Source organism: Pongo pygmaeus, chromosome 10 (assembly GCF_028885625.2).
Source record: "Pongo pygmaeus isolate AG05252 chromosome 10, NHGRI_mPonPyg2-v2.0_pri, whole genome shotgun sequence".
Taxonomy (NCBI): domain Eukaryota; kingdom Metazoa; phylum Chordata; class Mammalia; order Primates; family Hominidae; genus Pongo; species Pongo pygmaeus.
In genome coordinates, this window is record NC_072383.2 from 105,178,837 (window position 1) to 105,205,005 (window position 26,169).

The 26,169-nt window shown below is 41.5% G+C and overlaps 1 protein-coding gene and 1 long non-coding RNA gene across 5 annotated transcripts in view; one reads left to right on the top strand and one right to left on the bottom strand.

Annotated features, from left to right (window-relative positions):
* The window catches only part of LOC129010601 (uncharacterized), a 269,081-nt gene that overhangs the window by 146,624 nt on the left and 96,288 nt on the right, over positions 1-26,169 (bottom strand). The window lies entirely within an intron of this gene.
* RFX4 (regulatory factor X4) overlaps positions 1-26,169 on the top strand; it is a 179,056-nt gene that overhangs the window by 67,715 nt on the left and 85,172 nt on the right. For all 4 annotated transcript variants that reach the window (XM_063646674.1, XM_063646675.1, XM_054445062.1 and 1 more), the window contains one exon: positions 3,249-3,372. In XM_063646674.1, the coding sequence (XP_063502744.1) occupies positions 3,249-3,372 (124 nt within the window). The remainder of the gene's footprint in view (positions 1-3,248; positions 3,373-26,169) is intronic.

The window sequence follows — 26,169 nt, forward strand, 5'->3', positions numbered from 1 at the left end:
CCGCCTTCTTCTGAAAATAACAGTTTTTATAGTAACTCTTCAACTCCAAGTGGGTGCTAAATTCTTAAGCCAAATCATATCCATTTGTGTGGCATTTAAAGACTCCCTCCCCACCCATGGTTCTTCCCTTTAGATACCCCTTCCTTCTCTCTCTACTCGGATCAGCATTTCCATCATTTAAAGCACATGGCACTGTCTCCCATCCTTGCTGTTCTACTTGCCTGGAACCTCCCTCCCTCCCCCAACTACCATGGCAGAATACCAGAGAAGTTTGGAGTGAGACAAACCCTCCTATTTACTAGCTGCATGACTGGGCAAATGAGTTACACCCTCTGAGCCTCAGATTCCTATCCTGAAACATACGTATAAATACCTACCTCATACCATATGGTTATTGTGAGATCAAATGAGACCATGGATACCCAGTGCCCAGCACCTAGTAAGAGCTCAATAGATGCTAGCTGTTGTTGTTGTTTGTTGTTACACAATTCCAAACACAATTCTTCCATGAAACTTTAATTATCTACTCTCATCTACACATCAATCTCTCTGTTTTCCCACCTTCAACTGTACCTATGGTCAGGAGTTTATAGTAATTAAATATCATTTCTTGTGCATATGTCTCCCCAACAGACTGCAAAGTTAACTAGGACATAGATCATGTCTTATGCCAACACAAGTGCCTACAGGAGCCAGACAAGGAACAGAAAATAGACAGGGTACAAAGAAATAGGGAGCAGTGAGGACTCTGGCCAACTCCAGGGCACATGTAGCTCTGGCCAATTGTTGTCATGCGGGAATATGGGTCCAGTGTTGCCAGATCTCAGCTTTTTCAAAAGAAGCCAGAAATCCAGATTCTTATGTGCAATGTCCTGAATTTTAAAAATTTGGCCAACACTGTTCAGGCCAAAACAAAGCATGTCTGTGAGACCCCAGTTTGAGAAAGCTGTCTTATTCAGATGGCCCCTACAAGTTTGTACGCGAGCTGGTTATTTGGACCTCTGAACTCACTTTTATAGAGAAACAATGCCGTGAATGGCAGTTAGGGGTCCAGGCTAACCTCCCAGGCTGATTTTCATTCATACTGGACCTGAAACTTAGGACAGTCCTAAGAAACCTACTCTTTATGTGAAACCCTTTTCCCACTGGAAAACACACTTAGAATTCCAATTTATGATGTCAAAGACATATATCAGAATGTAAGCCTGTTCAGGACAGGACCATTGTTTTGTTCACCACTGTTTCCTTAATGTCTAGAACATCGCCTGGCACTTAGTAAATATTTGTTGAGTTAAAGGTTATCTGTGTCTTTGTCCATCTGTCTACCATTAATCTGTTCACTGTATGCAAGCATGGACTATCTTGCTCACTGTGATATCCCCAGTGCCTGGCAGGTGATAAGATCAATAAATATTTGTTGAATGAATAAATGACTGAAATAATCTATCCATAATACACTTATTGAGCACCTACTCTGTGCCAAGGAATATGCTGGACCTCAAGGATGCAGAAGTGACTCAGACACTATGCCAGCCTCAAGGAATTTGATCACCTAGAAAGGATTACATCAACTCTTTCTGGGAACATTTCTAAAAACTATCACAAGTTACTCAGTGTTCCCCATCCCAGAAGAGTGGGGAGTAGATGAGATGATCGGGGACTATTCAGCACCAGGTTTTGTCTTGGTGCTGACAGGTCTGTGTCCCTAGGGTTGTATTCCCCCTCTGTGGGGTTTGGATATGAAATGATTGAACTGATGTTCTTGCAATCACATGTTGGAATGAGTTGAGCGAGTGCTGCCCTTTCAAGTGGGCACCTTGGGGGGCCGTGTCCTCATTCCACTTCACTTACGACAGCGCTGGGCCACTTCTTTGGCAAATGCTCTCAGAGGGAGTTTTGAAGCCACTTGAGGACATTTATTTCATCACTTTGGAATTATGCCTTATTTTTGACCAAAAAAATTGGGGGTGGGGGATGGTTTTCCAGTCACTTTATCCCCCAAACTTGCTTCCAAATGACTTTGGGTTGTTTCCTAAAATCTAGTTAATGATCAAAGGAGAAATGTTTTCTGTTGGTGCGTTGATTTAGCAGTAGGTGCCCCAGGCTTCGAAGGCATGACCCTAAGAGAAGTTCCCAAATTGTCCTGTGCCACAGTAGTTTCCTTGGGAAATGTATTTAACCTTCCAGAGTGCCTAGGACAATGGAGGCAAGATTCATTTGGATGCCTACATTCTGGTGTTTGGGTTAAAGAATAATAAATTTTTTAAACCCTGTATCTAATTTTTGTTTATATCCCCAATGTCTAGCACAGGGTCAGGACATATAGTGCCCAAAAATGTTTTCTGGAGAGGAAGAATGAATTATGAGGAGGTCTGACATCTTCTCAGTGCTTCCCATGCACATGCCAGGCACCATGCGGATGCTTGTCACACGTTACCTCATCTGATCATTATAACCACTTTAGGAGGCACTTACAATTCAATCCCACCAAAAGGAAACTGAGGCCTGAGCTTAAGTAACTTGCCCAAGGTCACCAAGCCAGCAAGTGACAAGGCTGGGATGTAAACCCAGTTGTAGAAAATCTCTCCTACAGAATCCCTAACGGAGACTCACTAAGAAGGTGATGGGTATAGAATCATTACCCCTAGCACAGCAGAGGAGAAGAGGATTCTAAAGTAATCATGGGGCCAACTTCCTCCTCTGGTCATGAGACCTCCCTTCAGTCAGCAGATCAGTGGCTATACAGCTGTACAGGCCTCTCCTGGGGCATTGGTTTTCCCAGACAATCCTCCTCCGTAGCATTTGTCAGCCAAGGAGTTCCAAGATGTTGACACATCGTCCTTTGGCTTTTAGCTATTACAAATGGCTCCTCAAGTGGGTCTGTGGTTCCATTCCTGGCTGATTGGGGCACCCACAAGACCCTATGTGGTTTTTGGAGTTTGCAGGTATCTGATCTAGCCAGAACAAGGCCAGGCCAATGACAGTACAGAGTAGAGGATCTGGGAATTTGGGCTGAAAAAGTAGCCTGGTGTCATACCCAAAGGGGCCAGGATTCTGACACTGCCAAGCCACTAATGCCAGGCATGACTGTGGGCAGCTTGCTTTGTCTTCCTGGGCCCCAGCTTCTCCCTCTGTAGAAAGAGCGTTATTTCTAAGGTCTGCCCATTGCTGGAGGACTAGAAAGAACAGACTGTTCTTGCTTGGGGAAGATAACACATTTTTTGCTCACTGGGCATTTATTTCCCTAGGCTGGAGGAGAACTATGAGATTGCAGAGGGGGTATGCATCCCTCGCAGTGCCCTCTATATGCATTACCTGGATTTCTGTGAGAAGAATGATACCCAACCTGTCAACGCTGCCAGCTTTGGAAAGGTGAGTCCAGCCTCATCAGGCTTGTCCTCCCCATCATCCCAACTTTAAGTAATTTATGCACAGTTTTAAAGCATTTTAGTTACTTTTTTAAGTTATCAAAGTACTTACTTACTTTGGTACTTTGACAACTTCAACTTCAGTATAATACTTTCCTATCAAAATTTCAAACAATTCAAAAACATTGTAAAGTAAGAAGGGAATGTCTCACTTGAATTTCCTCAGTACTTAATTTTCATGAAGTCACTTATTTTCTCTGAGAGGCAAATATTGAACTCACAAGTGTGTTACATGGATGTCAATCAGCCTGGGACAGGCAACCTGCTTGGCTTAGTCATGTGGATGCTTGGAGAAACTGGAAATGGCCCTGTATCCTTAGATTGGAGGTGTGGGAGTCCTCTGCAAGGAGTGGTACTATTTGCATTATCACCACAGTCCTGACTGTTCTCTTTCCACCTTATAATAAAAATATAATCCACATTTAGAGCTATGTCTACAAAAAATTGTTAGCAGTGATCATTCCCATTTAATATGCCAAGGAAAGCTGTTGGGGCATTCTTTAAGACTGATCATTTATTTATTTGATGGCTACACCAAAAAAAATCCAATTTGAGTCAATACATCTAAACCTTCCTCCTTTTGTTAGCTTCCTTTTTCTATGTGTAATTTTTCCTGCATCTGCTGACAAAAATAGGCTTGTTCTGTACCACGATTCTTTATCAGTTTTCTGAGTGCAGGAATACGAAGGGCTGAAATGGCAGAAAGAGGTCAGTGTATGAGTTTCAGGAATTCCCTTTTCAGATCCCCAAAAGAGAAATCATCAGTAGGAAAAAACAAGGAGCTGTGTTAGGGCTGAGCCAACCACCCTGGAGAGCCCAAAAATGGAGTGGCTGAGAAATGGCTCCATTCAATAAATGGGAGGATGCTCTGTGATGACTTGGGGAGGAAAAAACATTTTTGTGTTGATTAACACGATTTCTCCAAAGTGAAAGGGATGTTTTTTTAAAAGTCAGTGGAGAAACTACCTTTGGCTATTTCTTTCATTCATTTCTTCAATCCTTCAGTATTGGTAGAGACTGGCTGTGTGGCAGGCCCTGTGTTAAGTAGTGGCAGTGGGGACCCAGAAAGGAACTCAGTATGGCTCTGCTATGGAGGTGACCCTCAGCAGGTGGGAGAAGGGAGAGCACACGCGGTGGATGTGTATGCTACCAGAGCTTGGTCAGGAGTTTGCAGTCCAGGAATATTCAGCGGCACCTACAAACCCCTCACAGAGGCCACAGTGGAAAGCCCAGATGAGGCCTCTTACATACAGGTTGGGGACAGGTTGGGTGAACCAAAAGACCAAGAATCCTGACTTTCCTGGACTTACTATCTAACCTCTCTGAGCCTCAGCTGCCTGAGCTTCCTCAGGGGGATGTTGCAAGAGTCAACTGAGATGATGTCGGTGGATGATGGAAGATACTGTTTACTCAGTCATCCAATAACTCAGACATTTATTAAGCACCTACCATGTGCTATTACAACTGTTGCTGTTATGAATTCTGCATGAGATGTCTGTGCATAGACATAAATAGACATTTGTTAGCTTATATTCTGCAAAACAAACAAAAACCCTCACCACTTTTAGAAACTCCAATTTGCCTGCATAAGAAGCCTCTATTGTCTTTTTCTCAACTGCTTTTGTAACCCTATTAGCTTGTGGTTTTCTTGACCTCCTGATCTAGGTAAAATCAGTTTAAGCTCATGCCTTCACCTCAGCACCCCAGTCCCATTTTAATTTTAAGTCTCAAGCCTGCCCCAAGACTTCAGCAAATCTCAAGGCATTTGCATTCTCAGGGTCACCTTGACTTGAGACTCTTCCTTCTGGTCATTAGTCATGTGTGGCTGTTTAACTTAAAATAATAACTTCAGTTCACTAGCAGTTGCATTAACCACATTTCAAATACTCAAGAGCCACATGTGACTAGAAGCTACCATATTGGGCAGTGCAGAATGAAACGTTCCCAGCATCACAGAAAGTTCTATCAGACAGTCCTGTGTTACACTGCAGTGAGCCAAGGAAGAAACTCAGCACCCACTTTGCTTTTCACAAGACAGCCCACAGGAAGCCTCTGTGATCCTAGTAGAGTGAGGTTTGTAGGAGAGGTTTACATCCCAAACAGGGTTAACATCCCAAACAGGGTCCTGCGGAACAGACATCCCCCACTTCAAAATGCTCTTCAGCCTCTTCACCACAGTGGGGGCTTACTGGCCCTGCCCCTGATGGTTCCCAAAGCTAGTCCCAGCCCTTCTCCACCCTGCTGTCTCCCTTTTCTCTTCTCCCATGTCCCTTCTCCTCATTCTCCTCTCCCTCTCCTCCTTGAGACATCCCCCACCAAATGTCTCTCTTCTGCGATCTTTGGTTTCTGCTGACATCTATGCCCATAGAGGTATCTCACTCACCCCAAATGGCATTTCAAAATATTTTTCCAAATAATACATTTCCTCCCTAAGAATTACAGTGCCAGCTGCTTCCAAAATAGTCATTTAAAAAAACATCCGGTATGAGAACACATGGACACAGGAAGGGGAACATCACACTTCGGGGACTGTTGTGGGGTGGGGGGAGGGGGGAGGGATAGCATTGGGAGATATACCTAATGCTAGATGACGAGTTGGTGGGTGCGGCGCACCAGCATGGCACATGTATACATATGTAACTTACCTGCACATTGCGCACATGTACCATAAAACCTAAAGTATAATAATAATAATAATAATAATAATAATAAAAGAAAAAAAAAAAAAACATCCGAACTCCATCTTATCTTCAGCCTGAAAACAAGGAAATACTCTAATGGCATTAAGAACACAAATGCAAATGCTTTGTGCAGCTGCCTTGCCATCAATTTCAAATGGACTGGGCACTAGGGCTGTCCTTCCAGCCACAGAGGACAGGAGCTGCCTGCTAAGGGTTTCCACACTGAGCTTGCTGGATTGAAATCCCAGACACATTTGCCTTTCCTGAGGATTCCAGCATGCTGCAGCTGCCATCTCCTTGAGAGAAAGGGACTAGTTGTTCTGTGAAACTTTGAGGTGAAATCGTGGACAGTCTTCCTTTGAGCAGATCCATCCAAACTTATGATTCATTGATGAACTTTTAACTTAGAGCAGGCGAGGTTTAATATTTCAGCTTAGCTTTTGGAGAACAAATGCATTGGTAGTAGTCTCTACCCAGCTTGCAAGTGGGCTGAGGCAACACAGACATCAACGCTGAAGCTGTCCCCCAGGGACAACCAGGGTGACCTGGTTGGGATTCCATTCTTCATAAAGTGGGTGGCAGCCATTGCTTCGCTGCAAGTAAGATCTGAAATGTAAATCCTCTTTCCAAGTCTGTGGCCAAGCCCCATAAGCACTGGCTTCCAGTAATGCTGTATTGACTTTGGGTCCCAGAATTAATTTAGGGAGTGTAGAGAATGTGAAAGCTTCTAGCTGAACTGGTCTTGTGCCTGCTTTCACTATTAAGGGTAATGAAAGTTCACCCAACTTGGAGTCACTGAACTTTTCTGAGCTCACATTTCCTTATCTTTAGACAGGAATAATCCCTCACAAAACTAGGGATAAAATGAGACAGTGCTTATGAGGGCGTTTTTTGAAACTGTCAAGTGCTCTACCCATCAAATAAATCATCATTCTCTAAATGATGGCCTCATTCCATCTCACCTCCCATCTTTCCTTAGCATGCTTTATTTTTCTTTATAGCATTTATCACGACTTGAAATAGATATATTTATACATTTATATAGCATAGTTTTCTCTCTCTCTACAGATATATAGCTAACTTTCCCTACTGCTGTTCTGTGCTTGCCAAATATCTATATCTATATCTATATATACACCTACCATGTGAGTATAGAGAAGCATTATATATACATAATGATTTTGTTTTGTCTGTCTCCTCTAGAATGAAAGCTCTATGAGGACTTTTTTGTCCATTATGCATCCCCTACACCCAGAACAATGCCTGGCACAGAATAAGCCCTCAGATATTTGTTACATGTTGTATGATTTATATTTACATTACTTGTCAGGAACCATGTGAATCACTTTTACATATATGAACTTGTTTAACCTTCATGATAATAACCCTATGAAGCTGGTGTTGTATCCATTTTCCATTAGCCCATTTACTGAGTAGGAATGAACTTATTGAGGTACACATGGAAACTAGCTGTATTTTTACTTACTTTGAAGAATTGCTTTCAAAGTTCTCCATCCAGCTCTTCCTGCTCTGATGATGACGTCTTCAGAGGAAATCCCACAGCATCTGGCCATGTTCTCCCATCACATCAGTCTTGGCTGAATAATTACAGCTCATTCTCAGCTATTAAAAAGTGCAGTTCAGTCCAATTTAAAACTTCAATCTCACATCTAAGTCAGAGCTTCTTCCTCCTTGTGGCTCAGAATTTGCTCTGGGAAAGAGGGGTAAGATCAGCTTTTTCTCCTTCCTTTTCTGGCTGCTCCAGGGTTGGGGGTGGGAGACAGTGGGGGAGGAAAGGCAACAGGAGCCATTTGACAAACTGGTGCTCACTGGGGGCTTCTCCTTGCTATAAGTGCCTTCTGCTACGACTGTCACCCAAATGCTGGGGCCAGGGGTCCTGTCATAGGTTTTGGGGGAAGCCACTGTGGATCTCTGTCCACATTAGCTGAGAGATGTGTTCTCTAGCCAACCTCCTACCACCTCCACTCACAGGCTGCTTTGGCCCCGCAGGTAACTGAGGAGTCCCTCTGTAGCTCTGTTCTTGTGTTGGAAGCTTCTGGCCAACTCACTGCACACCGAGTATTACACTCTGATTCTTAGAGATTCCCAGAGGAGCCCCAAAAAGCAGAACTGGCAGATTGAACAGGCTGAACTCAATGAAGCATAAACAAAAAATAGCTTTGCTTTGTTCCAAGTTTGTCTATGGCTCCCTTCCTTCCCTGACCCCCGATGGTTGCATGGCAGATTTCATAGCTTTTGCCTTATTGATTATAAGAACAAGCATCTTCTCAATAATTTAGACTCTTTTTTAGATGTTAAAAGTCCAGTCCAGTCCAGTTCTTGAATTTAAAACTGCAGTCTCACATCCACTTCAAAACTCCTCCCTAGCCTAGCTCGGGTCTGCCTATCTGTGGCTTGGGGACACACAGTGAGGAAGGGAAGAGTGTGATCTGATCTTCTCCTTTCCCTGACCTTTCCCTCCTGCTCCTGGTCCCTTTAGGTGTGTTAGACTGAGAAAAAATACTTCCAGAATATAACTCTAGCTCTCTAGGGAAACAGTGAAATAAATTTTTAGAGAACAACAGAACTATAAATTGAAACAAACATATGGTAATAGGGATCAGAATTGGCATGCACATGACGTTGTCCAAGCTTATGAATAGGCAATTTTTAAACAGACGGTAGAAGTGTCTAGCTCTGTCTAACTTAGAATGCAACATTCAGTTTTCATACAATTAAATAGCAAACATTTATGTAGGGCTTTCTGTATACCTGGTACTGTTCTAAGCACTTTACATATTATCAACCTTGTCTAGTCCTCTAAATAACTCTATGAAGTAGATACTGTTATTGTTCCCATTCCATGGATGGCAAACTGAGTCCCCCAGAGAAGCTGGGTGATTTTCCAAGTTCACACAGCCAGTAAGTGGTGGACTCAGGATGTGAACCAAGGAAATATGGCCCCAGAGCCCATGCCCTTAGTCACCTCGTTTACACAGGATGAGTTATTTCAGGGCTAAGCTAGGTATGTGTGGAGGCAGGTTTTGTGCACACACTTGTCCTTTTGACTTTGTTGTAGTCATTAGTAGTCATCTGGTGATCTCCTAGGTGATGGAATTTTGGAGAGAAGTCTCAGCCTGTCTGTATCTCAGGGATCAAGTGTGCTGACCACTGCAGTTGAGAAATGCTTTCCCAAATCTTCCCAGCTGGAGTGTTCTGGGTACTGTGAACTCTGGGGTACTGAGTACTAACTCCCTCAGCACCCGGGTTCATCCATTTATCCGATATTCATGTATCTCATGTCTGTGTGGGCCAAGCCCCGTGCTGGGAGATGGGATAGAGTGAAGTCTGCCTCAGAGGAGAAGGCCCTGTAGAAGAGACATATACACATGAGTGACTGCAAAACAAGATGGCAAATGCAATTCCTGAGTATGAATGCAAGATTGGAAGGGCACAGGATTAGAGGGATGCTTCCTCCTTGTAGGGGTGAGGGGCAGCCTGAGAACCAGGCTGGTTGTGGAAAAGCTCCAGGCACTGAGCATCCCCCTCCCTCAGCCCACAACCCTGGAAGGTCCATGGAAGCTAAAGTGGGTGTTTTAATTTCACCAGAAACCTCCTTCTCCTGCTTGACCACTTGTCTTTCAGAAACTTTAAAACAAAAACTCTACCCACACAAAGATGGAGCATCACTGCATTTGGCCAACAAGCTAAGCCTTTTCAGAAAGAACAACTGAGCCTCAGATTTTTGAGAAAAGAGAACATCTCTAGCCTACAAATGAGTTGCTTTCCAAGCATTTGTGAGCTGCATTTCAGTAGAGCAGAGGTCCTCAATCCCTGGTCTGTGGACTGGTACTGGTCTGTGGTCTGTTAGGAACTGGGCCACACAGCAGGAGGTGAGTGGGTGGGTGAGTGAGCGAGCATTACCTCCTGAGCTCCACCTCCTGTCATCAGTGGTGGCATTAGATTTTCATAGGAGTGAGAACCCTATTGTGAACTGTGCTTGTGAGGGATCTAGGTTGTGTGTTCCTTATGAAAATCTAATGCCTGATGATCTGAGGTAGAACAGTTTCATCCTGAAACCATTCCTTCAACCTGTCCAAGGGAAAATTGTCTTCCATGAAACCAGTCCCTGGTACCAAACAGGCTGGGGACTGCTTCAGTAGAGGCCACAAAGTGAAAGAATGTCTTCTTCAACTCACACTTATTGAGGGCCCACCATGTGCAGTAGCCCAGGAATTTCCAATAATGTCAGGTTTTGAGCCCTGAACTTGAGGATCTATCACCCTTACTCACCATGTGATGATGGGCAGGTCCTTTTCCCTCTCCGAACCTCACTTCCTCCACCTATCAAATGGGGAAGTTAGTCTACAAGCATATGAGGATCTTACCGTATTAGCCCAAAACACTTTTCAACTAGAAATCATAAAATAGCTAACACTGACTCTATGCCAGTTGCTGGGCAAGCCCTTTTCATGGATTATCTCATTTAATCCTTGCATACTCTGTGAATGAGATGCTGTGATCTGGGTTTTTTGTTTGTGCGTTTAAAACTTTTTAAAAGAGAAATTTTAGTTTGACAGCAAAGAATAAATTGTACAGAGATTTCTCATATACCCCTGTCCCTACACTTGCCCAGCCTCCCCCATTAACAACATCTCTCACCAGAGTAGTACATTTGTTACAACTGATGAACCTACATTGACACATCATCACCCAAAGTCCATAGTTTATATTAGAATTCACTCTTGGTGAATTCACTCACATTGGTGAATTCACTCACATACTGTGAGTTTGGACAAATGTATAATGACATGTATCCATTGTTTTGGTATCATGCAGAGTATTTTCACTGCCCTAAAAATCCCCTGTTCTCTGCCTAGTCCTCTCTCCCTGTCCCCTAACCCCTGGTAACTACTGATCTTTTTACTGTCTCCAGTTTTGCCTTCTCTAGAATGTCATATAGTTGGAATCGTACAGTATGTAGCCTTTTCAGATTGGCCTCTTTCCATTCATAATATGCATTTAGGTTTCCTCCATGTCTTTTGTGGCTTGACAGCACATTTCTTTTTAGTGCTGAATAATATTTCATTGTCTGGATGTACCAAGGTTTATTTATCCACCTACTTACTGAAGGATATTTTGGTTTCTTCCCACTTTGGCAATTATGAATACAGCTGCTATAAATATGCATGTGCAGGTTTTTGTGTGGACATAAGTTTTCAACTCCTTTGGGTAAATACCAAGGAGTGCAATTGCTAGATTGTATGGTAAGAGTTTATTTAGTTTTGTAATAAACTGCCAAACTGTCTTCCAAAGTGGCTGTACCATTTTGCATTCCCACAGCAATAAATGAGAGTTCCTGTTGCTCTACATCCTCACCAGCATTTGGTGTTGTCAGTGTTCCAGGTTTTGGCCATTCTAATAGGTATGTAGTGGTATGTCATTGCTGTTTTAATTTGCATTTCCCTGATGACATGTGATGTGGAGCATCTTTTCATATGCTTATTTGCAATTTGTATATCTCTTTGGTGAGGTGTTTGTTAAGTAAGGTCTTTGGTCCATCTTTTAATTGGGTTGTTTGTTTTCTTATTGTTTTTAAAGAGTTATTTGTATCTTTTGAGCAACAATCCTTTATTAGATGTGCCTTTTGCAAATATTTTCTCCCAGCCTGTGGCTTATCTTCTCATTCTCTTGACATTGTCTTTCACAGAGCATAAAATTTTAATTTTAATGAAATCCAGCTTATCAATGATCTCTTTCACGGATTGTGCCTTTGGTGTTTTATCTAAAAAGTCATCATCATACCCAAGGTCATCTAAGTTTCCTTCTATGTTGTCTTCTAGGTGTTTTACAGTTTTGTGTTTTACTTAGATCTGTGATCCATTTTGAGTTAATTTTTGTGATGGGTATAAGGTCTGTATCTAGATTCACTTTTTTTGCATGTGTATATTCAGTTGTTCCAGCACCATTTTGTTTAAAAGATTATCTTTGCTTCATTTATTGCCTTTGATCCTTTGTCAAAGATCAGTTGACTATATTTATGTGGGTCTGTTTCTGGACTGTCTATTGTGTTTTGTTGTTCTATTTGTCTATTCTTTTCCCAATACCATACTGTCTTGATTACAGTAGCTTTATTGTACATCTTGAATATGGGTAGAATCAATCCACCAATTTTGTTCTTCTTCAATATTGGGCTGACTATTCTGGGTCTTTGGCCTTTCCATAGAAACATTAGAATCAATTTATTGATAGCCAGAAAATAACTTGCTGGGATTCTGATTGAGATTGTATTGAATCTATTGATCAAGATGGGAATAACTGACATATTGGCAATATTGCATCTTCCTATCCATGAATATGGAATCTCTATTTTTATCTAGTTCTTCTTTGATTTAATTCATCAGAATTTTGTGGTTTTCCTCGTATAGCTCTTATACATAGCTTGTTAGATTTCTACATAAGTATGTCATTTTAGGGGGATGCTAACATAAATAGTATTGTGTTTTCAATGTCAAATACCACTTGTTTATTACTGGTATATAGGAAAGTGATTGACTTCTGTATATGAGCCTTGTATCTTACAACCTTGCTTATTAGTTCCAGGAGATTTTTTTTTCTTTTGTAGAATCTCTTGGATTTTCTACTTGGACAATTATGTCATCTTTGAACAAAGAGTTTTATTTCTGCCTTCTCAATCTACATGCATTTTATTTCCTTTTCTTGTCTTATTGCATTGGCTAATGCAGTATGATGTTGAAAAGGAGTGGTGAGACATCCTTGGCTTCGTCCTGATCATAGTGGGAAAACTTTGAGTTTCTTACCATTAAGTATAATGTTAGCTGTAAGTTTTTTGTAGCTATTCTTTATCAAATTGAAGAAATTACCCTTTATTCCTAGTTTGCAGAAAGGGTTTTTTTTTTTTTTTTCAAATCGTGAGTGGGTGTTGCAATTTGCCAAATACTTTTTGTACATCTGTTGATATGATCATATAATTTTTTAGCTTGTTGATGTGATAGATTACATTAATTGATTTTTGAATATCAAACCAGCCTTGCATATCTGGGATAAATCCCACTTGGTTATGTTGTATAATTACTTTTATACATCATTGGATTCAATTTGCAAATATTCTGTTAAGAGTTTTTGCATCTATGTTTATGGGAAATTGGTCTGTAACTTTTTTTAATGCCTTTTATCTGATTTTGGTACTAGGTAACAGCTGACCTCATAGAAAGAGTTAGGAAGTAGTCCCTCTGCTTCTGTCCTCTGAAAGAGATTGTAAAGAATTGACAAAATTTCTTCTATAAATGTTTGGTAGAATTTACCAGTGCACCCATCTGAACCTGGTGCTTTCTGTTTTGGAAGGTTATTAATTATTGATTCAATATACTTAATAGATATAGACCTATTCTGTCTGTTTCTTTTTGTGTGAGTTTTGACAAATTAAATCTTTCAAGAAACTAGTCAATTTCATCTAGATGATCGAACCTGTGGGCATAGAGTTATTTATAGTATTCCTTTATTATCCTTACAATGTTTATAAGATCTGTAGTGGTGTCTCCTCTTTCAATACTAATATTACTAATTTGGGTCTGCTCTCTTTTTTCTTTGTTATGCTTGCTAGAGGCTTATCAATTTTATTGATCTTTTCAAAGAACTGGCTTTTGGTTTTATTGATTTTCTTTATTGATTTCCTGTTTTCAATTTCATTGATTTCTGCTCTAATTCTTACTATATCTTCTTCTTACTTCAGATTAAATTCACTCTTCTTTTTCCAGTTTCCTAAGGTGGAAAGTTAGATTATTGATTTTATATCTTTTCCAATATATGCATTCAGTGTGATAAATTTTCCTCTACTCACTGCTTTCACTTCATCTCACAAATTTTAATGTTGCATTTGCATTTTCATTTGGTTCAAATATTTTTATTTCTCTGAGATTTCTTCTTTGCTCCATGAGTTATGTAGAATTGTTGTTTTATTTCCACACATTCAAGGATTTTCTAGTTATCTTTCTGTTATTGAATGATAGCTTAATTCTACTGTGGCCTGAGAGCAGACATTATATAATTTTTGTGTTTTATGACCCAGAATGTGATCTATCTTGATGAATGTGCCATGTAAGTTTGAGACTATATATTCTGCTATTTTTGGATGAAGTAGTCTATTAATGTCAATTATATTTAATTGATTCATGTCCTTACTGATCTTCTGCCTTACTGATTTCCATTTCTGATAGAGGAGTAGTGAAGTTTCCAACAATGATACTGGATTCATCAATTTTTCCTTGCAGTTCTATTAGTTTTGGCATCATATAGTTTGATGTTGTCTTGTTAGGCACATGTATATTAAGAATCATTGTGTCTTCTTGGAGATTGATACCTTTATAATTATATAATGCCCTTCTTTATCCTTGATAACTTTCTTTGCTTTGAAGTATGCTCCATATGAAATTAATATAGTTATTCCTGTTTCTTTTGATTAGTATTATCATAGAATATTTTTCTCCATCCATTTACTTTTAATCTACATGGATCTTTATATTTACAGTGGGTTTCTTATAGACAACATATAGTTGGGTCTTATTTTTTGAACTGCTTAGGCAATCTTTGTCTTTTAATTGATGCATTTAGACCATGATCTTCAAAGTAATTATTGATAAAATTGGATAATATTTACCATATTTGTTACTGTTTTCTATTTGTTGCCCTTGTTAGTTGTTACTATTTTTGTCTTCCACTCTTCTGCTGCCCTTTGCAGTTTTAATTGAGCATTTCATATCATTCCATTTTTCTCCTTTATTAGCATATGTTATACTTTAACATAAAAAAACCTTTTAAGTGGCCATCCTAGAATTTGCAATATATATTTACAACTAATTCAAGCCCACTTTTAAATAATGCTATACCACTTCACAAGAAGGGCGAGCACCTTATAATAAGAAAATCATAACTTTGGTGCCCTCTGTAAAAAAAACACATGCACACATACTTATGTATGTGTTTTAATTGATATACACATATAACCAAATACTTTGTTGCCATCATTATTTTGAAGAGACTGGCATCTGTTAGATCAATTAAAAAACAAGAAAAATAAGTTTTTATTTTACTTCACTTATTCCTTCTTCAGTCCTCTTCCTTTCTTTGTGTAAATCTGAGTTTCTGACCTATATCAATTTCCTTCTCCCTAAAGAATTTCTTTTAACATTTCTTGCAAGTCAGGTTTACTAAAAACAAATTCCCTTAATTTTTGTTTGTCTGAGATAGTCTCTACTACTACTTCAGTTTTGAAGGATAATTTCTCAGTGTACAGAAACTTAGGTTGGTAGGTTTTTTCCTCTCAACACTTTAAATATTTCATTTCACCCTCTTCTTGTTTACATGATTTCCAAGCAGAAGTCAGAAGATAGTCTTGTCTTTGTCCTGTATAGGTAACATGGGTTGTTTTTCTCTCTGGCTTTTTTCATTATGTTTTTCATTATCTTTGATTTTCTATAGTTTGAAAATGATATACCTTGATGTTGTTTTCCTGTGGTTTGGCTTTTTGTTGTTTGTTATTTGACATTTATCCTGCTTGGTGTTCTCTTAGCTTTCTGAATCTGTGATTTGGTGTCTGACATTAATTTGGGGAAATTCTCAGTCATTTTTTTTCACATATTTCTTTGCTTCTTTTCTCTCTTTTTTTCTCTTTCTGATATTCTTATTATGTGTATTTACATCTTTTGTAATTGCCCCCTAGTCCTTGGATGTTCTATTCTGTTTTTCAGTCTTTGTTCTCTTCACTGTTTAGTTTTTGAAGTTTCTGTTGATATCTACGCAAGCTCAGAGAGTCTTCAGCTGTGTCTAGTCACCTGCAAATCCATCAAGTCACTCTTCATCTCTGTTACAGTGTTTTTGATCTTTAGCATTTCTTTTTGGTTCTTTCTTAGGATTTCTATCTCTCTGCTCACATGGTCCATCTGTTCTTGCAGGCTGTCTAATCTATCAGTTAGAGCCCTTAGCAAATTGATCACAGTTGTTTTAAATTCCTGGTCCGATAATTCTGACATCCTTGCCTTGTCTGGTTCTGAGGCTTGCTGTTTCTTTAAATTGTGTTTTAGCATGCCTTGTAATTCTTTCTTGGTGGCCGAACATGATGTGCCAGGTAAAAAAGGAATTGCTGTAAATCACCTTTAGTCATATGGTGGTAAGGCGTGTTGTGGGGGGGAAGCAATCTATTGTCCTGTGATTAGGTCTCAATCCTTTAGTAAGCCTATGCCTCTGGACTGTGAACTTTACTACAAGTGTTTCTCCATTTTTTCCCTCCCCTCTTAGATGTCATAGGATGGCTAAAGTTGGTTAGAATTGGATATTTCCCTTCTTCCACATGGAAGGTTAGAGGGGACTGGTGTTGGGTTATTTCCCTTCTCCGCATGGAAGGCTAGAGCTGACTGGAGTTGGGTATTTCCCTTCTCCCAAGTCAGTTAGGTTCTGATAATACCCCAGCAGATTAGGCTCTGGTTAACTAGCTTCTCCTGAAAACAGGCCTTGTTAAGAAGAACAGAGTGCTCCGGCGTATTTCAAAATGGTTCCTTTACTCCTTCCCCTGCCAGAAGCATGAGGGACTTTTGCTCTGATATTTACTGTGGGAACCTGGTCAAGGTCCTAGAGGTACCTCTCTCAATATTGTGTGGGTTCCCCTATGATTCGGCCTCCCTAGAGTTATTTTTTAACTCTCAGCCTTGTCTGCATTAAGCCTTCACAACTTGTCAATTACAATTCAGGTGTTCCTACCACAGCACTGGGTCCTGAGGCAGTTCCCACTCCTGAGTCTCTGCTCCAGGGAGCCACGAATCCCTGTATTTGCCCATCTCTCCAATCTTGGGGGCAGCAGTTTGTTCTGTGTCCTTCCCTCTCTTAAGGACCCAAGAAGAATTGTTGATTTTTCAGTTTGTTTTGCTTTTTACTCGTTAGGATGGAATGGTGACTTCAAAGCTTCTTATATACAGAAAACCAGAAACTGGAAGTCAAAAATGCTGTTTTTATTCCCATTTAAAGATGAGGTAGTTGACTCCAGGGCCTGTGTTGTCAATATTGGATTTCTGATCAATGCAAAGGAGCTAAACACTGGAGCATTCTCTATAAAGTAGATCCTGGGTGGAAACGAGAAGGTCTCTGAGTTATTACAAAAATTGGGGCTGTGGGGAAAGATGTCCCTCCCCATCCCTCAATAGTGGCTTAAATAAATTAGTGGTCTTACTTTTCTTACATAAACTAAGTCTAGAGGAAGGTAACCCAGCCGAAGTTGGGCAGCTCCATAAGAGCATCGGAGACCCAGGTTCTTTCTGTCTTTGTGCTCTGCCCTTTCTAGCAGATGGCTTCCAGTTTCTATATCACCTCATGGTCCAAAATGACTGCTAGACTCTAAAGACTATCTTCCAGGAAAGAAGTAGAAAAAAATTGGATAAGGGAAGAAAGGTCAAAGCTCCCAGTTCAGTCAGCCCTCTTTAGACTCTTTCCCAGAGCCTAGCCCAGTGATTTTCCCTTACATCTCATTGGCTGCCTTTGGCTATCAGGGAGGCAAGAAAATGTGGTCCACTCTATCCTGGAATAAAAACTATGGTTTGAGCCAGGTGCAATGGTGCAGGCTTATAGTCCCAGCTACTCAGGCAGGAGGCTGAGATGAGAGGATAGCTTGAGCCCCTGAGTTCGAGTCCAGCCTGGGCAACACAGTGAGAGCCCCTCTTATAAAATTTTTTTAAACTTAAATAAATAATTAGGATTTATTTACCTTGGACTAAGGATGAAGGGAAAAAAAGAAAAAATAATTAGGGTTTAGTGGGGAAGGAGTAGGCAACTAGCCATTTTATCCACATAAGGGTGTTTCACACATCCATGCATCCTTGTATATGCTACAACTATGAAATGGAACTCAGGATCCTGGAAGAGTATAGGTTATTCTCTCAAATTATGAGCTCATGGGAAGTAACATGGATGGTACAATGTGATCACTTAAGACTGTGGAGTATGACATGATTCATGGTCAGTAATTTGCTGAACTTTTCAGGAAAAGGCTGGCTTATGGATAGGCACTAGATAGTTGTGATACAGTGTAATTTGAATATGTGGAGAGGCCATTTGGCCTCAAAAATATACCTTCTGAAATAAAGTCTTAATGATGTCTTAAATTCTTCAATTCCACTCATTTAAGTCTGTAAAAATGCAACTAGAACAGGATAAGATCATTCATTAATACTTATCACTTACTAACACTTCAGTATGTGTGCGTTTAATCTATTAAGGAGACTCAGAGATCAGTTGATGTAATCCCTTCACTTTCCAGATGTGGAAGTTAAAGCTCAGAAGGACTGAGTGGTTTTCCCCAGTTCCTACATTTGGTGGCAGGTCTCCCCCTCCCCCACACTGGATCCAGTGGTGGGGCTGAGAGTGTAGAAGAGACACCAGTAAGAGGTAGAGAGACTGGAGAAAGGGAAGCTGGGGTGACAGATGTGCTCGTATGAATTAAATTTATTTATATCCTGCATTTTTCCAGTGAGGACATGGGTAATTGGCAGTTTGGGTTGTGGGTGGCTCATCCTTGAATATTTTGGCTCCTTTCTCCTTGCTGACCATCCTTGGGCAACAGGGAAAAAAGCCAAGTGTGTTCTGGGGACCTGTGCTTCATCAGCTGCACTTACCTGCATTGGAGAGGAGAACAGAGACCCCCTCATTTACACAGTGGCCCTCTTCTTCTAGCCCCACCAGTCTGCCCACCCTCCTCCTACTCTGACCTGGGGTCACTTGCACATCCCTGAACTGACACAGCAGAAGATGAGGGCACTCCTGAGGCATCTTTAGGATCCTTCAAAGATGGTCTTTTTCCAGTTATCAAAGGAAAAAAAAATACTTACATAGACAGACTTTCCTTCTACTTTTAATTCTTGCATATATTTTTCTTAATATTTTTGAATCTGCTATGGGGTGCCCATGACAGAATGTCTGATTTCACACCAGGTTTTTTTTTAGGTGTGTGTGTGTGTGTGTGTGTGTGTGTGTGTGTAGTGCCATGTAAAACTCTGAAGTCAAACTGTTTGGGTTTGAATTTGAATCCTGGTTGTACCACTTAGCAGCTGTGTGAGCTCAGATAACTTCCTAACAGCTCTCGGCCTCAGTTTCCTCATCTGTAAAATGGAATATTGATAGCAATCAATCACCTGGAGAACTGTTGTGATAATGACTGTAAAAGGGCTACTTAGCACAGAGCCTGATAATTATAAACACTCAATGCTTGTTAGTTATGACTTCAGTTTATTATAGCAATATTTCATGATCACTAACATATCAGTGTTCCAGCCTTTCTAGGTGCTTTTCTTTCTGAACAATTTTGAGAACAATTGTTCTAAAATTGTCCTACATCACACACATGCTGCCATCACCACCCTCACCTTCTCTTATTATCATCTTCAGAATTATTCCATTTTTGACTTAACCTGTATCTTATGTAACTCACCTCATTCTAGCTAAATCAGTGTGTGATGACTGCCTTCTCTCATGTACACGTGACACATTATCCAGTCACCCTGAGGACAATGAGGGGTTCACATATGGATTTTTGGCATTCTTGTTATTGCCATCCGTGGTACCCCTCAAGGGGCAACAGATTCACTGTTACCTTTTCAGCCCTGGGGCTTTTCAAGGAATTCATCAATCCATAGGCATGATTTGAAATTCCACTTCTGTCTCATTGCACTCAGTATGAATTTCTTGTAGGAATTTTGCAATTTCTCTTAGGGAATTTCCTGTGAAACTTGTAGCATTCTCTAGCCCTTTCATTCCCCAGTTCCTGGCACCCAGGAAATGTCATAAAAATTGTTGAGTAGGTAAGAGTTATTATCAGTATAGTAAAATGACCCCAGCAAACACTCATTTTAAGATGGAAGCATTGAGATAGAGTGTTTTACAGTCCCCATTCATATCACCAGCTTTAATTATTTTTTCTTTTCTGAAAAATAGACTAGGTTTATTGTCAAAAGAAAGAAAGTGAATATCCTGCTTTCAGAGTTAAATTTGTGACAATTAGTTCCCTTTAAGCAACTTCTTTCCCTAATCATTTCTCTCTCTTGTTCAAAGAATTGTTTCTTATGTGTGATTTTAAAAATATGCCACAAGATTTCCACAATACATGGTTATAAAACAGGAACTTGTCATTGTATTAAATTTCTAATTTCTTGCTTCTTGAAAAGCCCTTCTTTTCCCACACCTAAAATGACCCCTGAAATAAGACCCACAACTCTCATTTTTAAACTATGTTCAGCATACTTGACTCTATTCTACATGAGTTTATCTCCTTCAATGTGTGGAAGGACGTCTACTGATTCCATTGCATTAGAATTTCTTTTAGATCACTTCTTGTTGATGGCAAATCTTTACCTACTGAGGGTGGGTGGAATTTTTGGAAACAAAGGCCCGATGACTAAGTTTGGAGACCAAACTGATCAAGATCATATTATTTGGGGTCAAAACTGAAGGCTGTATTATGTAGAGTGATGAGACTGAATGGCCTTCCTGGGTGGCTCTGGGGGTGTCTCTTGAGGCAACACCAAGAGAGGCAGTGGGGCGGGGATTATCATTCACAATGAGGGGACACTGTGCCGGCTCTGGCGTGTGTGGGTGTGTGTCAGCCATAGTAAAGAAGATGACAGGTAGGAGAATCAGATTCCTGTTTCTTCCACTGGCCAGAGACTGTGAATGGAGGCAGCCTTGAATCACCCTAGATCCCAGTTCCTCATTTGTAAAGTGAGATCATCATATTCTCTTCCAGTGTTGTTTTCCTTCTTTCTTTTCTTTTCTTTCTTTTTTCTGGAGATGAAGTCTTGCTCTGTCACCCAGGCTGGAGTGCAGTGGCATGATCTTGGCTCACTGCAACTTCCGCCTCCCACGTTCAAGCGATTCTCCTGCCTCAGCCTCCTGAGTAGCTGGGACTACAGGTGTATGCCACCACGCCCGACTAGTTTTTTGTATTTTAGTAGAGACGGGGTTTCACTGTGTTGCCCAGGCAGGTCTCGAACTCCTGAGCTCAGGCAATCTGCCCACCTCGGCCTCCGAAAGTGCTAGGATTACAGGCATGAGCCACTGCACCCAGCCTTCAGTGTTGTTTTCTAAGACAAAATGTACTACCGAGTATAAAACCACCTCATTTAGGGCATGGTGCTTAGTGATGCTCAGTGGCTGACAGCTCCCCTTTTCACTCTTTCCCTTCCTCATCTTAAATTAGGAGGGCAATTGTTTGAACATGTCATCTTGGAAATTCTTGCTTAAAACTCATGTTTCTTTAAAAAAAAATTGCACCCACAAAATGATGTAAGGGTATCCTGCATGCTGGGTTACCTTTAACTGGAGTGTGGTGTATGGGGAGGAGAACGGACAGGGGAGATGAGTGACATGGCCACCACCACCTAAAGAAGAATTCCAACAGCTCCAGAGAGAGTAGTTCTCCAGAGCTTCTCTGCTTCCCACCCCTATCCCCGTGGAGCCCCCAGCTCTGTCTGCCCAGGCTGAAAGAGAGAAGGGTGGGATTCATGAGTAATTAAAGGGAATTTGGAAGGCTGGGATGTTGCGGAATGTTAGATCAGTAGCTAGAACAGCATGTGGCGTTCTTTAGGCAGGCTTCATTGAATCCATACAAAAAAAGAAAGAGGGGCTGCCTGCCTGTCTGCTCATTTATCAAACAGCGAAGCTCAACTTTCACAGCTCCACAAAAGTGTTTTACTGTTTGCTGAGTCTTGCTCCAGAAATTAAAAGCTGAGCAGCCTGAGCGGGGCTGAACCGACCCTGCATTTTGAGACTCGAACTAAATTGTGCTGGGCTTTCAGATTCAGGGACCAGTTGATTATTTGGTGAAAGGAGAGAAGAATAATTTGTAATTTGCAGCCCATAAGAAACACTTAAAAAAAAAAAAAAAGCCAAACCTCCTTCCCACAGGTTTTTGTTGCAGCTGCAAGGAGGAGGTGCTATCTGCAGCAGCCCTTTCTTTGCTCAGAGTGGGAAAAGTCTTGACCTGCATTTGGGCAGAATGTGATGTGATACAGCAGCGCTTCCACCCATCCCCTATCCCCTACTCACAGCAAACTCCCTTTCCTCTGATTTCTTTACTTGAGATTGCCTTTTTCTCTCTTCGGAGGAGGAGAAGGAGAAGATTTGGCCATTAGATACTTTTAGGTAAAAGAATTTTCACAAACAGAACTAAATATTCCAACCACATTAATATGTTCCTTGGGAAAGCATAATATTCCACAAAAGCCCAAAAACTAGATTGAATGAGGAGCGTCTGCAAATCCATGAAGGACGGAAGTTTAGAGGGCTAACTCCATCAGTGAAGAGAAAGGGCTAGAAAATAATGATAACTAGAGGACGAGTCACTAGAGAGGCAGAGAGGAGTGTTAATAGATATGGACCCCGTGCTCCGGCGCCTCCCTGGCAGCTGGTCACTCCTGGCTCCCCTCCAGCCAGCGGGCTGTGAAAGCCTGTTGAGGTTGAGCTCTTGCCCTCCAATCTTGTCCCACTTCCGGCTGGTGAAGTCCCAGGCGGCAAGCCTGGGTACCCTGTCTCTAGCCTCTCTGATCCTGCTACGAGCCTGTGAGATAAGCTGAGTGAGTGTTACGATCCCCACTTTATAGATGAAGAACTTGATGCTCAAATGGAAGAAAGAGCAAAAGGTCTTTTGTGACTTTTCAATTTAGCACATTTTTATAAAGTGTTAATGCCGTCCTATACTTTATAAAAGTGTGTTTTAAGAACATTGAAATGTGTCTCCCCTTGGATAAAGCAGCTCCACCTTTGAGAAACTATTACGAGGAGGAAATCCCAAAACAAAGTATCCACAATAAAAAACAAAAATCATGACACACAAAGATATTGCTTATAGCATTATTTGCATTAACACAATGCTGGAGACAACTTCAATGGCCAATCAAAGAGGAATGATTCTTTCATTCTTTCATTCAATGAGTCAATGAATTAATGCACCGAGCCACCTTCTCTCCCACCTGGACTACTGCAGTAGCCTTCCAACTGGTTTCCCTGCTTCCACCCTTGCCCCTAAGTCAGTTCTCCACACAGCAGCCAGGGTGACCCTTTTGCATGGTAAGTCAGGTTTTGTTCCCCACTCCCCTCCTTAAAGCCCTGTGAAGTCTTCCCATCTCACTAAGAGTAAAAGCAGACATGCTTACAAAGGCCTGCAAGGCCCCGCAAACCCCTCCAGCCCCCAGACCTCTCCTCCTGCCACTCCTTCGCCCACTGGCTCTGCTCCAGCCACATGGGCCTCCTCATTCTTCCTGAAACAAATGAGACAAGCTCCCACCCAGGGCCTTTCCATGGGCTATTCCTTCTTGCAGTTTCCTTCCCCCAGATATCCACAAAGTTCATTCTCTCACTTCCTTTAGGTCACTACTCGGATGCCACATGATCACAGAGTCCTAATCGCCCTAAACAAAATAACACCCCCACCTCCATTTTCTTTCTTTCTTTCTTTCTTTTTTTTTTTTTTTTTCCAAGGCAGAGTCTTGCTGTGTCACTCAGGCTGGAGTGCAACAGTGTGATCTCGGCTCACTGCAACCTCTGCCTCCTGGGTTCAAGTAATTCTCCTGCCTCAGCCTCCTGAGTAGCTGGGATTACAGGCATGCGCCACCATGCCCAACTAATTTGTGTATTTTTAGTAGAGATGGCGTTTCACCATGTTGTCCAGGCTGGTCTCGAACTCCTGACCTTCGTGATCCGCCCGCCTCACCCTCCCAAAGTGCTGGGATTATAGGCATGAACCACCGTGCCCGGCCCCCACCTCCATTTTCTTTATTCCCCTCGCCCTGCTTTTGTGTTCTCCTCTGGAGCACTCACCTGATAGAAGATACATTGACTTTTTCATTTATTTTTGGTCTTCTCACACTAGAATGTAAGCTTCTTGAACAGAGGCTGTTTCTGTTTTGCTCAGTGTGTTCCTCAGTGCCTAGCAAAATGTCCAGCCTATAGCATAAGCTCAGTGGATATCTGCTGGTGAATGAATCCAAGCTTTGTACCATTAGTCAACCTATTATGGTTATTGAGGCTGCAGCTTGTTGAACGTGGGGAAAATAAGGCTGGAGATCCAGTTTGTGTGGAGTCTTACAGGCCTAGGTAAGGACTTTATTGAGCTAAGTAGAACACTGATTATTTATAAAGATTCTATGGGGTTGGCGGAGTTGGAGAAATTTGGTCAAAGAATACAAACTTTCAATTAGGCAGGAAGAGCAAGTTCAAGAGGTCTATTGCACAGCATGGTAACTATAGTTAATAACAATGTATTCTTGAAAATTACTGGCCAGGCACCATAGTTCAGGCCTGTAATCCCAGCGCTTTGGGAGGCAGAGGTGGGTGGATCACTTGAGGCCAGGAGCTTGAGACCAGCCTGGCCAACATGGCAAAACCCCATCTCTACTAAAAATACAAAAATTAGCTGGGCATGGTGGTGCATGCCTGTAATCGCAGCCACTCAGGAGGCTGAGGCACAAGAATCACTTGAACCCAGGAGGCAGAGGTTTCAGTGAGCTGAGATGGTGCCACTGCACTCCAGCCTGGGCGACGAGTGAGACTCTGTCTCAAAAAGAAGAAAAAAGAAACAAGAAGAAAAGAAAATTGCTAAGAGGGTATATTTTAAGTGTTCTCACCACAAAAAATAACAACTATGGGAGGTAATGCATATGTGAATTAACTCAATTTAGCCATTCCACATGTACACATATTTCAGAACATCATATTGTACACCACAAATAAACACAATTTTATTTGTCAACTTTAATTTTAAAAAAAGATTCTATGGATCACATAACTATGGTCACCCAACAAGTGATCCAGGGAAAGTTTCTAGGAGGAAATAAGGTACAAGCTGAGATATGAGGATGAGTAGACATTAGGCAGAAAAGGGGTGTGAAGAGAGGGCTCTGGACAATGAGAACATCCTGTGGGAAGGGCCAGAGTAAGACAGAACACAGTGTGTTCATGAAACTTGGAAGAAGTTCCATTCCATATGGCCGGAGCACAGGAATTGGGAGAGGACGGGGAGAGGTAAGCTGGAACAAAGGCAGGGCCAATTAGGCAGGACCTAGTGGGTCTGGATTCTGTCTAGAGGCTTCACGGAGAAGTGGTCGTGATGGGGCATGACAGGAAGCAGGGCCAATGAGACTATTGCAGCACTCCAGGTGCAAAACCATGGTCCTGGGATGTGTAGAGACGGGAGGATATGGGTAGAATCAGGAATATGAAGATAGAGGGTAGAACTTGGTCACAGGTTGGAAGTGGCACATACAAGGTAATCATGGTTTGGGGAAAGGCGAGCTCTGGTGTGGTCAGGTAATGGGGAAAGGCTCACAGAGCAGCGGAGTGCATGCTGGCTGGCTGGATGGGCTCTGAGGGCACAGGTAGTGAGGAGGGAGAGAGAGTTGAGGGTAGAAGGTGCAGAGGTATGGACCTGGGAAGCATTCAGGGAATAGTGCAACACCAAGTAGTCTGACTTGGACAGAACCTCGAGTTCATGGAAGGAAATTTAGAGAGAAAAGATGGAAGCAAAGACTGGTGTCTGAATTTCAATCAAAAGAACCTCTGCTAAGTCAGGTGACCATGGAGAACTGCCAGAGGCCTCTAGGTAGACAGGTAATGATCTGCATCATTCCTTCAGTAAACTTACTTGGGGACCTCAATTATGCAAATAATGATTTTTGATTAGCATTTTATTAAGCAGGAGTGTTTCACTGCCAGATTGCCACTTGAGTGGGTGCAGGGAAATTTCATCCAGGAGGAGACACAGGGCTGTCTGCTGATGTCACCATCCCCTCAGCTGCTTCTCACCTTCCCTAACCTATTGGGTGCAGGGCCCTCAGATCCTGTTCATAGCAGAGGCCACCAGAACATTTCCAAGAGGGTCAACGTGAGGAGAATAGAAGAGAAATCTTCACTGAAGAGTTGATGAGAACAAGAAATCATTTCATTCCTCAAACACACCCAATGTGTAAATGCAGGAATATGACATAAAAGAAATAAAGGTTACTGTTAAA